General features: G+C 37.0%; 2 protein-coding genes across 3 annotated transcripts; one reads left to right on the forward strand and one right to left on the reverse strand.

Moving 5' to 3' along the window:
• Window positions 1–288: 288 nt before the first annotated feature.
• Window positions 289–9,947, reverse strand: clic3 (chloride intracellular channel 3). Of its 2 annotated transcripts, none has more exons than XM_053340447.1 (6): window positions 9,907–9,947; window positions 2,104–2,235; window positions 1,102–1,227; window positions 903–1,009; window positions 619–794; window positions 289–453 (listed from the first exon to the last, which is right to left on the reverse strand). In XM_053340447.1, the coding sequence occupies exons 1-6, from the start codon at window positions 9,918–9,920 to the stop codon at window positions 289–291; spliced, it is 720 nt and encodes a 239-aa protein (XP_053196422.1). In that variant the 5' UTR covers window positions 9,921–9,947. The 2 variants fall into 2 exon arrangements, with proteins under 2 accessions (XP_053196422.1, XP_053196421.1); XM_053340446.1 differs by lacking the exon at window positions 9,907–9,947 and adding an exon at window positions 3,838–3,873 and having other exon boundaries at window positions 2,104–2,213.
• Window positions 8,653–15,465, forward strand: LOC128380576 (fucosyltransferase 7 (alpha (1,3) fucosyltransferase)). The gene is made up of 3 exons (XM_053340443.1): window positions 8,653–8,708; window positions 12,074–12,198; window positions 14,357–15,465. The coding sequence occupies exons 2-3, from the start codon at window positions 12,193–12,195 to the stop codon at window positions 15,419–15,421; spliced, it is 1,071 nt and encodes a 356-aa protein (XP_053196418.1). The 5' UTR covers window positions 8,653–8,708; window positions 12,074–12,192; the 3' UTR covers window positions 15,422–15,465.
• Window positions 15,466–17,458: the final 1,993 nt, after the last annotated feature.

Raw genomic sequence — 17,458 nt, forward strand, 5'->3', positions numbered from 1 at the left:
TGACTTACTCGTATGTTTACACTAATAACCTCTTGAATTTGTAAAATAACATCAATTTAGCTTGATTTATTAAACAATATAACTTCTTAATTGTAATGAGCCATAATATATAGCCAGTGGGATTTTCAGTGATTCCTTGCTCCTTAAGGGGCAGAATAAAAAACACACACAGAAAAAAATAATAATGTTAATTTGTTTTCATGCAATTTGTCACCTTTTCCCTGCTGTTTTCATTCCTCATTCTACTCCTTCATTCTCACTAAGGTTGCGTCACCTCTCCCTCTTCATTTATTTGTTCAGGTACTTTGCCACGGATTGGTAGGCAATGAGTATCTCTGAGTCATTTGGGCAGGTGTAGCGAAACTCGTCTTGTTTGTAGGCGTTATTCAAGTAACGTGTTAGACCTTTCAGCTCTGGAGGGATGGCGAAGTCACGGTACTGCTTACACACCACCTAGGGAATGAGGGTAAGAAAATACATCAGTAGAATTAAGGTAAAATATTGTAAAGTCCAGCCAAAAAATATATAAAAAGCATTATTACTTGCAACATTACCACTGAGAAAAAAATTAAGAGATCTCAAAGTTGTCTATAGTGAATGCTGCTTTACTGTGCTCACTTTGACAATGTTGAGTTTGGGAAGCAAGTTGCAGTCTGCCAAGGTAAGGGTGTCACCGTCCAGGTAGAGGCGTGAGGATTCAGTGATATTTGGGTTCTGGTCCAGCTCATGAGGGAGAGGTGTCTCCAGGAACATGTTCAGCTTCACCAAAGTTGACAGAAATTTCTTCTCCAGCACTGAAAGAAGGTCAGATGTTATAGTCTCTATGGGTCACAGTCTCCCTCGTGTGGCTGTACAGTGTATAAAACAGGAATCACAATAAATTAATTTACTAACACTCTTACTGTCATTTAATCCAGGATTGGGGTTCTTTATGTATCCTGAGAATTTGCGGAAGATGTCTTCTCCAGCCCCGTTGGACTCTTTGTATCGACAGCACAATTTTGTATACCTATCATAAGTAAAAAAATAAATAAATTGTGTGTGTGTGAGACAGACAATGTATTTAACAAATAGCCTGTGACTTTAAACATCTTTACTCACTCTGGTGGGGCTAACTTCTCCTCCAGGAACTCCTCAATCTTGTTTGTGTCTGTTTTGACCTCATCATTGAAGAGGAGGAAGGGAGGCTGAGAGCCTGGAGCCAAAGCCTTCAGCACATCAGGTGCCCTGTCACAGAAAAGCAGCCAAGAAAAAAGGTTTAGCTTACCAAAGTTAGTCAAATGACAAAAATGACCAACTTTCAAACATACAGCATTTACAGCATAATAGCAATAACAGTTTCTTCTCATTTCCTTTAGATGCTGATTTGTGTTTTTGGACTAGTTTTCAGGGGGAAAGTGTTTTGCTTATCCTTTGAGTTTTTTGCAATTGTTGTTTTGCAGTTTATTTTTATAAATTAAAGAGGAAATATATTTTTTGTGATTTTCAGTTTTTTAATACAATAATGTTGTCAGATATCTATGTTAAACATGGTTAAAATTCTGAAATTTGAGATGAATACATGTAAAAAGTGTTACCAGCAAGTCAAAAGTTAGGGCTTCAATCTGCTCCTAACACTGCATTTGCAAGTTACCCTTACTTTCTTCTTTTTGATGACATAAGCAACTTTTTGATGACATAAGCAACTTTTTGATGACATAAGCAACTTTTTGATGACATAAGCAACTGTCCTGTCCGTAACCATTGTTGCTTGTTGTTCCTGTTGTCTACTTACATATTATGGATCGAATTCAGGCTGAAACTTGTATGGATTTATTTTAGAGAAAGAACCAGTATAAAATAAATAAGGGATTTTAAAACTGTAAATCATGCAAAAATATTCCACTAGATCCCCAGAATATAAACAAAGTCCTGTAAATGTGCATGGCGTGTCCCCTTTAGCACCACTTTATCACTAACCCTCCACATTCAAAACCTTCTGTCATACCCTGTAATGATTGGAGCTAATTTCCTGACAAAATCAAGTATATCCTATAAGACAAAAAAAATACAAAAATAATTTCTGCCATGATTGGGTTGAGGATTTGAAGAAAATGCTTTTACCTCCTCATATCCACAGTGGTCAGGGTAAAGTTGGCTCCTTTTAACCAAAGAATCATGAAGAGTCTCTGACAGAAAGGACAGTTCCCCACACTCTCAGCGTCAACACTGGCCTGATAAAAAACAGACATTACTGTATGTTATGTGAATACATGTGCAATACTTAAATACATGTTTGAGGCACATTTACTTTACTTCAGTATTTCCATATGGTGTAGCTTCATACTTCTACTTTTTACTTTTACATTGTACAACATTTACATGCAAAACACATGATGAGCTCTTTCTCTTAGGGTAAACTACTCTATGTGTACACCTAAACAAAGTGTGTGCATACCCAAATATTACACTCAGCTGTGATCTTTGACCATCAACAATTGGCATTAATATGCTGCCATAAAAGTCTCCACTCGTTTCACAAGGCTTCCCACAAGATTTTGTAACTTGGCTTTTAGAATATGATGCATTGTTACACATTTAATCTCCCAGTAGTATATAAAATAGCTGAAATTAGCTCCACCTTGACCAACCTCAACTCTAATTACACAATAATGCAGTGATAATGCATCTAAATGTATAGTATATATGACAGTCAGGGGCTGTAGCCAACTCCCCAAAGCCTGTAAATCTTTGTTTAATGTAGCACTAATGCTAATTAGAAATTCTGGTGGAGAAATACTGAATCTTTTTTTTTTTTTAGATGTACTGATATTAAAGCTGTCAAATTTAATAGATACAGAGTCTCAAAAATAATGGAATCAGCTTGTAAAATACTTAATTATGTGTACATTGTACTGTAAAATGAAATGTAAAATGCAAAATACCCATACTGCACTAGCTACAGCCATTTTATGTATGCATACTTTTGATGCTTAAAGTAAATGTTGCTAACCCTAACCCTACACTCAACCATATAAATTGTGAGGTGAAAATGATACAAGGAAAGAAATAAAGGTCCTGGCATTAGCCTTGTAATGTATCTGACCAAACTGTCAATACCGCAGGTATTCTTGTCAAGCCTGCTTTGCTCTGCTCTGACAGTCAAACGCAAAGCTGAGGAATTTCAAATGGAGGGCTTAAGCTGCTTTACAGCCAGATAATAGGAACTATTGTGTTTGTTACAGTTTCTTGGCTATGTCACACACTTTAAATTGCAGGTGGATATTATTACATCACAGGCACGTGAGGAAGCAAAGAGGACAGGAGACAGGTTTCTGAACTGAACAGGCCTCTTTTCAGTTTCAATTTTTACAGATACTGTGCCTAAATGACAAGGGATGGATGTAGCCAGTTTTATCATTGTTCATCAGTAACTGCAGTACAATACAATAACAGATAGTACAACTTTATGGATAGTATCACATGAAATACATCATCTTACAAGTGTTTAGACATGTTTTAATGTCATAGATATTATCAATAAATAATGCAACTAAAACAGTTGAGTACACACAGGTTTATGGTCACAAGAATAGAAGCCAGCTAAGATTAAAACAGAAAACAATGAGTCTGTTGAATATTAGATACAGTATTTTGACACTTACTGAACTGTAGATAGGTATGAAGTTACTTTTATTACTAATTGTTGGTATTAAGATTACTGGGATTTTTTTCACATAATAATCTCATATTGCTTTTTATTATAACAAATAGATGACTGTCTTATTCACAGTTTCATCTATAGTGTGTTATTTAAGAAGGAAACACATAACACATCACAGTTATCGCAGGTCTTACCTTGACAAAGAGTTCAATCTTCGGGGCATCAGCCATCTTTTTCTTTCTCTCTCTCTCTCTCTCTCCCTCTCTGTCTTTCTCTCTGTTAATGTCCACCTCTCCCTGCTGGACCAACAGAGTTTGTTTCTGTCACTGTAGTTACAAAGAAGGGCGGATATCTTTTTCTTTTTTTTCAAACTGTGATTGTAAGGTATAGATTCCTTAGTAATTAAGACTTATTGTAATCTCATTCTTTCACTCACACACATTCTCACGCACTATATCTCAAGGTCTGATGACACTGGTAGTAAAATGAATTATGGAAGGTTGTACTCACAATGGTGGTCAGAATCAGCGCTGGGTGCAAGAACACTGCTTTATTTTCACTCCACCTGTATTTTTCTTATTCATCCAGTGTTTTACCTCTTCCTCTTTTCTCTTCTCTTCGCCTGTTGCTGGTTTTTGGTTCCTCTGTCACCACACCTATCCAGCTCCAAGAAACAGCCGACACCCCCTCCAGCCTTACCAGTCAGACCAGCAAATCTGGATCTGTTGTCTCAGTCTCTCAGCCTTCCAGCATATTCTCTGAAAGATATCTGTCACTCTTGATCTGTTACTGTGTCATTATATCTACTTTGGGCTATAAATCTGTCTGTGTCTGACCCCATGTGAGCTCTATTCCTTTCCCTCTACCAAATCAAGCCAGAAGCAATATGCAGATAGGTTTACAAGCTGAAATGCTTCCACAAAAAAAAACAATTAAAACATTACCATATCCACAATTCATTTTTATGTATTTATTTCAATTTTGAGCAGGTTATAAGTATGGTGTATATAGTATAATGTACAATGAAAATGGTAATTTATAAATATTACAACACAACACCACCCGTACACTATACCGGAGAAACAACTGCATGTGTACACCTAAACAAAGAGTGTGTATACTCAAATACGATGCTCAACTGTATGGGATTGTTGACCATCCAATTAATAAATAATGGGAATTAATATGCTGCTATAAAAGTCTTGACTCTCTTAGTAAGGCTTTTCACAACAAAGCAGAAGTGTGTGCGTGTGTGTTTTCTCAATAATGTTTCTGTGTTTTTCTCTCCTGTATGCTTCCTGTCTTCTACTCATTTTGATATATTTGTTTTGTTTTCATCCCACAGGCTACTTGCAGTCGTTGATCAGCATTCGTGGCAGACAGAAAGTGTTCTCATGCAACAGGTATTCACAAATGACACTGAGGGTCATGTGATTGGAGAGAGGAGAGAGAAACACCTCAACCAAGTTTGAAAGCTGAGTGGAGTAAGATAAAGATCCCCAAAAAGAAAGAGATCAGTGGCGATATGGCACACAAGGACAATGTCATTTCATAGAAAGGGGAAGCATGAATGAGGAAATCATAAGGGTGTGCTTCTAAGTTACCTATGACTTTGTGCTGTGCAATCCAGAAATGTACAGAGTTTATAAAATTAATTAAAGCATTAGCAATTTAATATGTGTTTTTCTTGTGATCTCTTTTATGAACCCAGACATACTAATGCTAAAAATAACCAAACTAAATGTCATGTTTTTCTTTGATGATAAATAAAACCAACATGTGATCTGTGTTGGTGAATAATACCAACAGATTATCTAACATGAACATCTTCCAGTCACAACCTGAATATCAGCTCTTTTACAAGCATGGTATTTGTCATTTATCTTCACCTCACTACACTATTGTATGAGGCAACTGCTCAAAAATCCCGATCCGATTAATGAGCAACTACATGAATAAATGTGTTTTGTTGTAGTGTAAAGAGGGTAAATGCTAAAAATAAATTCACTGATGATTAGTGGATTTTTACTTGTCCCACATATATGAACAATGTGTATCGCAGATGGGCTGCACCAGTGATTCTTTTAATGTTTGGTCTTTAAAGCAAACCTACTACCTCCCTCGGCATTGTAACACTTGTCTACAAGATGCAAACACTTAAATCAAAGACTGATTCCTTTTTCAGATTGTTTAATTTTGAATATTGATTAGAAGCAACAAGAGGAAAACTATCATCAATAATAAAACAGCAAAGAATAAAGAAAGGCATTAGTTCTGTAACAGAAAATTGAAAAAAATATATATCTTTATATATCCGACCACCAAGTGAGGCATCACATGGCTAAAATTCTTTAAATGTTTTCCTTAATAAACCAGAAATTAGGCTAACTTATATTTACTGTTAACTAAATTGTATTGGCTGTTTGGACAACTGGTCTTAAACAATGTGAATGCAAATGGCATGGCCAAAAATATTGGAACCCATACCTTCATATTTTGTGCACAGTCTTTGGAGGCAATAACTGCAGTCAAGTGGTTTCTATAACTGTGAATAAGGTTTCTCCACTTCTCCACTTGTAGTTTGGGCTGCTCCTCTTGAGCAAACTTCTCCAGTTCTCTCAGGTTTGATGGATGCAAGTTTCAGTTCTTCCCATAGATGTTCAATGTGATTTAGATCAGGGCTCATAGCAGGACACTTCATTCATCATTTTCATCTTATCCACCCTTGAGATATTTTTATGCATGTTTGGAGTCATTATCCTGCTGAAGGGCCCTTAACCTGCAACTAAGACGCAGCTTTCTGACACTGGGCTGCATGTTTCACTCTAAAATATTTTCATTGTCCTTTGATTTCATTAAGTCTTGTACAGATTCAAGGCACCCAGGGCCTGAGGCAGCAAAGCAACCCCAAAACATCACTGAGCCTCCTCCACGTTTCACATCAGGCATAATGTTCTTATCTTTGAAGGCTCAATTTTTTAATTTTTTAGTTACTTTGTTTCTGTCCAAAGCATATTATCCCAGAAAGAATGTTGCTTGTCAACATGCATTTTGACAAAGTCCAGTCTAGACTATCATAACATTTCACCCAGTGGTGTGATGATAACTATCTACATCTCAATGTCAGCAAGAAAAGGAAATGATAGTTGGCCTTCCTCATCTCAATACCGCATTATCCTCAATAACCAAACAGTTCAAATAGTTGACAGCCTCAAACCTTCCCAACTTGGAGTGACAATGGACAATAGACTCAGTTTCAGCCAGAACATTAATGACACCCAAAGGGGAGCCACCAAAGAAGTCATCTGTAAGCCTAAAGGACTATATTTTGCTCACCATCTCCTCCTACTGTTGAACCAAAGTATTATTCAGCCCATCCTATTACTGTACAGTTTCACCTGGTTCTTTGACATGTCATCTTTTACCAACTCGGCCAAACTCACACATATGACCAGCACTGCTTTCAGGATAATTGGTCTCCCCACACCCAACCTCACAGAACAAAACAAAGCCATTGCATGCGATCTCAATAACACAAGACATCACACACCCACTCAATCATCACCTTACCCTAATACCCTTCCAGGCTTGCTTTGCTGTTATAGTGAGTTGTTGTATGAACTGTTTTCTGATATGTACAGTGTTAACGAAAGGAATTTCCTCTTGGGGACAATAAAGTCAAATGCTCATCAGGAGCAATAGAGCACTTTCACAATGTTTCTAATGCTCAGTACACATTCACATGCAAACACAGATACACAAACACAGACACACAAACGATGCAATTTGGGGTCAGTGTCTTGCCCAGGATACTTTGGTATGTGGACTGGAGAGGCCAGGGATTGACCCACCAACCTTCTGTTTTAATGGACAACCCATCAATCTGCTGAACCACAGCCACCCCAAACTACTGATTAAACTGTACATAAAGGTGTAATAACAATAAATCAATGAACCAACAACTGTGGCTGAATTAAAACTTTCTGACAATTAACAGCTGGACCTGCAGTAGATAATATTGTACTACTGCTGCTGCATACAAAACGTGTATGGTTTTAATCCAACCTTGCACTCATAGTCCTATTCTGTTGCACACCGCCCTCTTGTGGGATTTTAATACACTACATAAAGCAAAGGCACCTGACTTGAGCTCAAAGTAAAGTTTAAGAATTGGGTAGAACAAGATTTTAATAGCCAATGCAGACCAAAATGGTGCACAGATAATTGAGCCCTGTGCTTCTGCAAGTGTCTGTGATAATTGTGCACATTTGCTCAACTTCCTATTCCAAGAACATATTTCAGCAACCACATGATGACCAGCTTCAAATTCAGTTATAAGAATAAAATAAAGACAGAGATTATTACTGTTTATTAAAGACAGGATTTTTAAAATAAACAATCAATAGAAGTTGTGATTGCTTTATAATAAAGAAGACAATGATAATTAGTTTGCTCTGAGTTGAAAAACACACAACAGTGACCTAAACATTGTGATGTGTAACTTCCTGCATTGACCTGCATGTACTATATATGAATGATGTTAATTCAATCAAGCTCTCCATGCTGTCTTCAGCATCTTTTCCTTAAACCAAAAGCTTAAATTGGTTTCAGAGTCAAAGTGAGAGATTGTAGACTATATACTGTCTATTTCAACATTTTGCTGCTGAAAATTTTTTTACAAAATAGCTTCCTGTGTAACCTATTTGCATATGTCATCTCCCTTGTGTAATCCCCTTTTTGTGTTCAGCAATTCTTTTCCAGTCAGTGCACACATGCTGCAGATACCTTATTGTGTGCTTTGTTTCCTGCCAAAGAAACAAAGGAGCACAACACGCATCACATTAAATAGAAAGCAGGAATTAAAGCGGGGGTTCAAGAGCAGGGAGAGCATGTCGTACAACGCACATGTTCAAATTATCTGTCATGTGTCAAACAGCCACACCTCTGCTTCCTTAAAAGGGATCACATTTTGGTTTCTAAATACTAAAATCTCAACTACTACCTACCAGCAGCGACCAAAAATGGTATCGGTGGTGACTGAAGACGGCACTCATCTCATCATCAGGTTAGTGATGTACGCTTAGTGGTTTTCGCAGTCTTGTGGTCTGATTTTTGAAATGTGCTATTTTACAGATTCTTTGTTCCATCTAAAAAACCAAACATTTTATGTAAAAACTGGCATATACATACATGCTTGTTGTCAGTGAATTACTACATTGAGGGTTAATTGCATTTTGCAATTGTATCACTGCCAACATAAATCTTTCACCACATCCTGTTCACAATTTTATAAAGTCTCATCTATATAGAAGCTCACTTCAACATGAATGATTGAGAATTACTATAGTATGCTAAATATTAGGATCATTTGTGATTCTATAACATTCATGAAGAAATATCTCACTTTTGCTGGAAACTATTGCGGTTTTCTTATTAAGAAACATTACTGTAGGTATGACATAGATGGCTGTTCACCGGTGTGTGACAGAAACTACACTTTGGCAATCTTGTTGTTTTCTGAAGTAGATTTAAGCTTCAAAGGAATACATATAAGATATAATAAAATATTTGCAAAAATGTGAGGGGTGTACTCACTTTTGTGAGATACTCTATACTACACTCTATTCTTCTATACATATAGCTTCATGTTCATCAGAGGCATAGTAAAGTCTATTTTTAAACTTAATGTGGTTTTGGCCTCAATGTGGTTTTGTGCAGTAACACTGTTCATGTTGCAAGCTCCTCTTTACATTTATCCTGTATTCGTGTTGTTTACAAAGGCATGACAGTAGGATGTTATTTCAACATGCAGTAATGATAGGATAATAGTGGTAAACTGCAGTGTGATTGGAGAATTTTTTAGCTTTGTTACCAGCTCCCCTGTGAAACTGCGCATTGAAAATCTGAATAAATGGGCCAAAGAAATATTCACCTGTGAGCCGACATTATGCAGCATCATTAACATCATTAATAAGTTACCCTCTGATAGAAAAATGAATCACAATGTACATCTTGCTCGTTCTGTAACTTAAGACAGAAAACACTGTGAATTATTAGGTTTAACATTAAAACCAGTAAAAAAAAAAAGTTAGAATTATGAGGTCCCATTGATATTTAATGAAGTCCACATATAGTATGAAACTAGAAAACTCTCTAATGGAATAAGAGACATAGAGAATTTTAGTTAATATGTGTAATTATATCGTTTTATACAATTATATATACAGTAATAACAAAACTGAGTAAGTAATGAAAGATCAAATGGCTGGTTTATCATTTTAATACAAGATTGTGGAAGTAAAATCACTACTTTTTTTTTACCCTGTTACTGTGTGTGTTAGTGAGGAAGGTTCTTTGAAGCCAATTGGCTGGATGACAATAAATAATGATGATAAATAATGTCAGGAATAGCAGAACAAAGTAGGAATTTCCTAAGGAGCCATTTCCTTATTTTCCAAAGTGAATGTAGCTAGGCATTTGTAAGGTCAGCCAAAATGTGTTTTTCCTGTTTCTGTGCAAAAAAAAAAAAAAAAAAAAATTACTATTGTTTATTGTTTATTGTATCCTTTGGATCCCCATTAGTCTTAATAGAGATGAAGCCTATTCTTCCTGGGGTCCACTATGGTATACATGACTCTGATTTACGGTAATATTGGCTAGAACACACAGTATATGGTGGTAATTTATGATGCAATAAGCAAAACTTAAAGTATTTCACCCTGTGTACATAATTCATAACTGGGTAACTTGGTCTCTGAAGCCATAAGCAGACAGAACCTCCCTTTTCCCAGTGGCCACAGACTTGCCACCAATCTTGATAAACCGAAGTATGCCTCTTTCAACTTATGACAGAACATCTTCCCACAGGTTTAACCTCACTATGGGTCCTCTTTGTGTTGGGCGCAATCCAAAGTTGCCCTGAAAAAAACATCTCAATGGTCCTGTAGGTCTTAAAACACACACTTCAGTCTTTTTGCTCAAATCAAGCCCCCAGGAAGAGTGCCATGCTTTGAATTAAATTTGACATAGTGGCCAAACTGTGTAATTACAACATAACGTGATGCTATTGGGCCCAAATACACTTTTTCATATATACTTACATTGTGAACGAGACATCTGTAAATCAGTTGAAGAGTGTTTCTCAAAACCCTGAAAAAAAATTTACTTGATTTACAATTACAATTTCATTTGTTTAGTCCGATCACATTTCGAAAGTCCAGAATAGTCACACAATTAGATTGTTTTATCCTCATTGAAGGTAGCTGGAGGGCTAGACTGGTAGTTGAGGGCTCGGCCAGCTGAAGTCGCTAGTGCACTTGCTCCATAGGCCCAATGATGTGGAAGCTATGTTTTTGGCTTCATGCGCCAATGAGCAACTAGGAATGAACATGGAGGTCCTGCCTCCGACGCTGTACATCCATGGGTCAAACCTACCGACCACTGAACTCAACACCCATACATAGCAGCCAAAGCAGATGTGAACAAGGTGTGAACAATTTATGTATTTTAAAACTCTGTCCACTCAAAACAAAAAAAACAAAACAAAAATAACGTATACATTTTGCAATTCTGCAATTAAAGGCAGCTGACAATTTTAGATATTTTTGAGTCTATCTCAAAGATGCTGGACAGCACATGGTTAGTTAGAACAGTTCTGAACAGTGGTACACTGAAAACTATATTTTCTAAAATAAAACTCATAAAAGTTTAAGTTGGTTGAGTGGTTGTATGTCATGTGTATGTCATATATGCAGCCGACCCCAGTTTGAATCCTGATCGGAGGTCCTTTGCTGCATGTCACACCCCCTTCTCTCGCATGTTTCTTGTCGGTCTACTGCTAAATAAAGGCATCTATGCCAACAAAATCTTGAAAAAATTGAAAAAAATGTAATTGCAGAAAATGGGTGTTTGGTAGTGAGACTCCTTAAGGTTACATGCTGATTTTTTAGACTTTTGAACACATTTACTTAAAAATGATGGAACCTATCTGCTCCCCATGCAGACATGAGAAAGAGGGGAGCAGACATACTTCCTGATCAAAAATGTAGGGGTGTGGGTAAAATCAGTCTCAGTCCACGGACTTATATTCACCATTTCGGTAGTGACATAAAAAAATGTTTACATAAAATTTCCTGAATTACAAATTAAATGTAAAAATATCTTGAATTTAATTTAATACATAAAAATTCAACCAATTATTTGCACTCAATGTAAACTGTTGATTGATAATTCATATTGTGCACAATTATGACATTGTTTTAGATTTTAGACTTTAGACAAATAATATTAACATGTTGCCAGATTACAAAACTCATGAAATGCATTTCATGGAATGATTTTTAAGTGATGTCAAGAGAGGTTTTTTTTAGCTTTGGCTGCAACAGTTATGACTTTGTCCTCATCATGTTCCCCTATTTTTTGCCCATTCAGACAAAAGGAAGCTTGCACAACTTTCTTCTGAGAAGCGTCAGAGAAATGTCACAGTCTCACATTTGAGTTGGTGGTGAGTCCTCTTCACACTTGGGCAGTGACGGGCTGAGAGGGTGGACATGGTGGTGAGTTTTCATTACTATCATAACTGCCTCAGAAGGTCAGTATGACTCCTGATGCAACAGATTTTCACTAAATGTATAGAAATTTCATCAATTTAGGGCTGGTTATTTAGTTACAAACAGGTCTGTTACAAAAATGATTTTACTTTATGATTGAAAGCAGAAAGGAGAAAGAAGAGCGCTGCGACACCCTGAGAATACCACTTTGTGGTTTTGTAGAACTTCTTCTGTTAAATGTGAACATGTCAGGCTCAGCAGTAATTCTGAGGATATTTTAAACAAAAATTTGATAAAGTTAAATATAAAATAAATGTTGCTCATGAATATGAAAGGAAAGTTTTCTTGGCATTAAGCATATTAGCTTGCCTCTCGGTCTATGCTGTTGTCAGAGGGTTATAAGAATATTGAACAGTGTTTCTTATTTGATGATAATAATAGAACCTTGCATGTATTTAAGTAGGTACGGGTTAAAGACAGACGCTTTCCCCTGTACGTGACTTCCCTTCTTCTGTTTTTGGGACCCTGGAAATACATTTAATTAAGTTGATTTAATGTGTTGAAATGATTCTTTTTGGTAATATTTTCTTACATATTACAATATTTGCTTGCAATTAACTTGTTTGACAGATTTACTAGAGTCTATGCCTTACTGATTGTGATTTGCTTAGAAAAAGAAGTGCACTGCATAAATGTTCCACAAAAATGAGTCATAGTTAAGATACAGTACAGATACAGTCTACTATTTCATTTTGTTAATGTTTTTCAAATGTGAATTATTGTATAGAATCTGTAGTGTTCAGTGCTCATATGTATTAATGTATGTTAAAATGTGCACATCTTTGCACATCTATCTATCTCTATAAATGACAGGACAAGACATCTCTCGAATTGTTCATCGATTGATTTTAAAAGTGACAGGTGTCTTACTATGGGCACAAGTAAGTGCAGTGCCAAGTTTGACGTTGTTTGGATAAGAAATGTAAAAAATATAGATGAATATATCGGTAAAAGAAGCACACATTTGCTGCTGCCGCTCTAGCCTCTGGCCACTCCCCCTCTCACAGAGTATACTGAGCACAGCGCAGGATTAAAGTTAGCGGAGCTTTGGCAGCTAAAATGTGTAATACACTTCAGACCCTCAAAAACTGGATGAAACTGAAAACATCATTTCAGGGAGGTCCGTTCTGAGATCAGGGCAGCTGTACCTGTGGAAATGGTTTGCTATTGTTACAAAATGCAGTTGTATTAACTGCATTGCTTGCGAGCTATAACAAAACTCAGCTCACACCGTAAAAAACCTAATGTATTAAGAGTAACAGTGAATTAATTAACATCAGTGTTAGCTTGTTGGCCTTAACTATCATTATTATCTATAGTTTTTGTCAAAACAAAAACAAATTTACAGCATTGAAACACATCTTATGAAACAGGAGATTTAACTTAAAGATATTTTTTACAGTCAAGGGCTGAAGATTCAATGGTCAGTCAATAAACAATGGTGCAGTTAATCAACTAACATTACCCCTTGAGTTTAAAGACCTTTTCCCTAACATTTTCTTGTAAATGCAAATGTTCATAAGAGTTCTTCAGTACAATAATAAACATAACAGCTATAGCAGAAGATTACTGGCAACTTGGCTATGTGTGAACAGCTTATGCATTTTGAAACTCTGTACCCAAAAATACAAAAAAAGACTGCATGAGGTCTCTGGCTGTAAATCATCTAATACATTTTGATAACTGTTTCCTGCAGTTACAGGCAGCCACTGGTTTCCATTCATTCCATTTTGGGCATTGAATGCCTTTAGTGCCATGTTGACAGTTGATAGTTGACAAAAAACGAAAGCAGAGAGATGGTGAATGCAGCAAAGATGCCTGACTCAAACATGGGGATTTTGTGGTTCGTGGTTGGGGCCTAACTGCCATAACCCCTTCGTCACCCGGGCACACTCAGACTCATTTTAAAAGCAGTGCACTACCTCACAACAATAATCATTTTATATCATATGGAAATCAATGGAAACCAGTGTATAGTATTTTACTATTTTAATTTGCAAATGGTCAGCTGATGGGTGTTGAACATCAGTTTAAGACAAAATGCCTAGCCGAGATTACCTCATTGCTGCTGTATAATCCTACTTCTTAATTCCTTTTTTGACAGGGATATAACATTAAAAAGACTTTGCGCGCCTTAATGAAGAAGCGCTGCCTTCTCTTCTTCCTCTCTATTTTACCACTGTGTCTTTTCAATGGATGGCCGAGTGGATTCCAAGTTATGAACCAAAACGTGACCATCCTGTTGTGGTACTGGCCCTTTGGCAGGTCATTGAGCCTGAAGGATGACGTGTGCTGGGACCTCTACAGCATCCCCCACTGCAGATTGGTGGACCAGCGCTCCTTGTACCCAACAGCTGATGTGGTGGTGTTCCACAACAGAGAACTGGTAACGGGGAACCAAAAGCTGCCCTTTGACCTTCCACGACCACAAGGCCAGAGGTGGGTCTGGATGTCCCTGGAGTCCCCTATTCACAGTGGAAACTTACGGCAGTTTGCAAACATCTTCAACCTCACCATGACCTACAGGAGGGATGCTGATATCACTATTCCCTACGGCGAGTTCCTACCAAAGGAGGCTGAAGGAAGTCTGGTGGATGACATTCCTCTGAATAAGAGCTCTCTGGTCTGTTGGGTGGTCAGCAACTATAAGAAAAGGCACAAGAGAACCAAAGTCTACAATGAGCTCAAGACAATAGTTCCTGTGATGGTTTATGGGCGCTGGACAAAGACACCGCTCTCCTCTACAGCCCTCCTACCTACAATCTCTCGCTGCTATTTCTATTTGGCATTTGAGAACTCGATTGCCAAAGACTACATCACAGAGAAGCTGTGGAGGAATGCTTACGAAGGCGGGGCAGTGCCTGTTGTCCTGGGACCCCCATTGAATGATTACAAAGGTGTGTCACCACCTAATTCTTTCATCCACGTTGATGAGTTTGCGTCATTAAAGGACTTAGGGAAGTATCTACAGCAGCTCATAGAGGACAAGAAACGCTACAGTGAATATTTTAAATGGAAAAAAAAGTGGAGAGTAAAACTTTACACTGACTGGAGGGAGAGATTGTGTAAGATATGCTCACAGTACAGAAGTTTACCCACACAGAAAGTTTACTCAGATCTAGAGGCTTGGGTTCATAATAAGTTTAATAGTTGCATAGCTGCAGTTTAATGCATTCACTGGTGACTTGAATTCAACCATGTTTTTGACACATTAGCATTATATCTTTTTTTTTAAAGCAAAAAACTGAGGAATTGCAATGCTGAGACTTAAGGCACCTTGTCCAAAAACAACATGTGAAAACATGCATATACGATATATGTACACAACTAGCAAAGGCAAAGCAACATCACATCAAATATTGATTTCATTTAGGTTTCCTCTGTTTACTGAACTTTGTGTGTTTATTAAAATATAAAAAATATTCATTTTTGAAAGGGTGCTATGTGTGTGTACTTCTAATAAAGTTGTTAGAAGTGCACACTGAGATCCATAACACATTATACCCAACATGTGACCTCTCTAGCAGGATACTGTGCAATGACTTAGAAGCTTAAAACAGAAGAAGACACCAACCACTTAACCTTGCACAAATGTTACTGTAAATGGCATTGACAGTCTTTTAAAATACATCTATTTATTCTTGGTGGACACGTTGTGGTGTAGGGCAGGCCTTTAAAGCACAGAACTTTGAAGATTTTTCATATTTGCTTAAATCAAGGAAAGGATCACCAAAACATTCAAAAAAGGAATAATAGGAAAATGCACATGACAGTTACAAGTGCAACTACAGCCTTAGAGCTGAATATAATGCAATGTGCAAATGTATGAATGGTTGTTGTTTGATTAAGCTGTTCCACTCTTACATCTCAAACAGACGGCAATGGGAATGTATCCCACATGCCTGGCGACAGAGCTTTTTCTGTTGTGGCCCCTCGGCTCTAGAACAGCCTGCCAGAGGCCATTAGACAGGCTGAGTCTGTTGATACTTCTAAAATACATCTGAAGACTCACTTTTAATCTCTGGCTTTTAATTGTTTTCAATCTATTTTATTTGTTAACTGATTTCTTTGGGTTTTAAATTTGTGCTTAAATTTTGTTTTATTCTAATTTTGCTCCTTTTATGCTTGTATGTGCATACATATGCCTGCCTTTGTGAAGCACTGCAAAGTCTGTTTGCCTTTTAAGTTGCTATATAAATAAATATGTCAAAAGGTGTCAGTTATAGCCTATAGTTTTATCAGTGACTTTTTTTTCTTCATGTCCATCTTGTCTTGCTTATTAGAAGATAATTTGTTACAAATAGATCATGAATCTTACCGAAGAAACAGGAACTCTTTGATCTTTAAACAATCTTTTGATCTTTTTGACACTTAGCTCAACTTCCTCCAAACAACCTACATTTTAAGTTACTGGAGTTGCATAGATGCCTCTCTTAGATTATGCATAATATCATGTATGGTTGTCAAAGTGCAATGATAGTGCATCCTATTATCTCATCTCTCTCTCTTTCAGATGAACACGCCTTTGTCACTTCCTACCTAGACTATTGTAAAAGCATCTTCAGTTCCACCTCAATAAACTTCAGTATGTCGAGAATTCTGCTGGTTGACTGCTGGCTCCTCACTCAAATCTGTTCTAACAACCGCATCACCCCCGTCCTCCAGAACCTCCACTGGCTCTCCATCCTCCTCACCCTCAAATCCCTCCACAACCATGCCCTTTCTTACTTCCCTCCCGTAACCTCCTTTCCACCCCTCTCAGGAACGAGCACTGGACCTGGGGGGACAGGGCCCTCTCAGTTGCCACTTCTCAAGACTCACCTTTTTCAAATCCGCTATTAATGTTGATATTTTTTTATGTCTTTTGTTTTGTTTCTTCTTCTCTGAATTGCTTTTGATTGTGTTTGTTTATGTTGTATGGTTTTATAGTTTTTGATTCTGTAAAACATCTGAGTTTTGAGTATTGTTAGAAGTGCTATATAAATAAAATGTATTACTATTATGTTACGGTTTCTTAATATAATCGTGGGAGAAAAAAAAAAGTCAGTTTTACTTGATGTAGATATATTAAAAAAGGTGTTTTGAGACAAAACCATCTCAGTGTAGCCAACTTTTAAATAAATCAGAATTAAATCAATTTACAGTCTATAAGCTATATGCTGTAAGTCCAGTGTATCTTACCATTAAATGTAGAATTAGCACACAG

The sequence above is a fragment of the Scomber japonicus genome, chromosome 19 (assembly GCF_027409825.1).
Source record: "Scomber japonicus isolate fScoJap1 chromosome 19, fScoJap1.pri, whole genome shotgun sequence".
Taxonomy (NCBI): domain Eukaryota; kingdom Metazoa; phylum Chordata; class Actinopteri; order Scombriformes; family Scombridae; genus Scomber; species Scomber japonicus.

What these genes read in the sequence shown, in the direction of transcription:
- clic3 (XM_053340447.1), bottom strand. An exon ending in ACCACTGTGGATATGAGGAG is followed by an intron (nt 1,228 to 2,103) that starts GTAAAAGCATTT and finishes TTTCTGTGACAG; the next exon opens with GGCACCTGATGTGCTGAAGG. An exon ending in CCAAACTCAACATTGTCAAA is followed by an intron (nt 454 to 618) that starts GTGAGCACAGTA and finishes CTCATTCCCTAG; the next exon opens with GTGGTGTGTAAGCAGTACCG.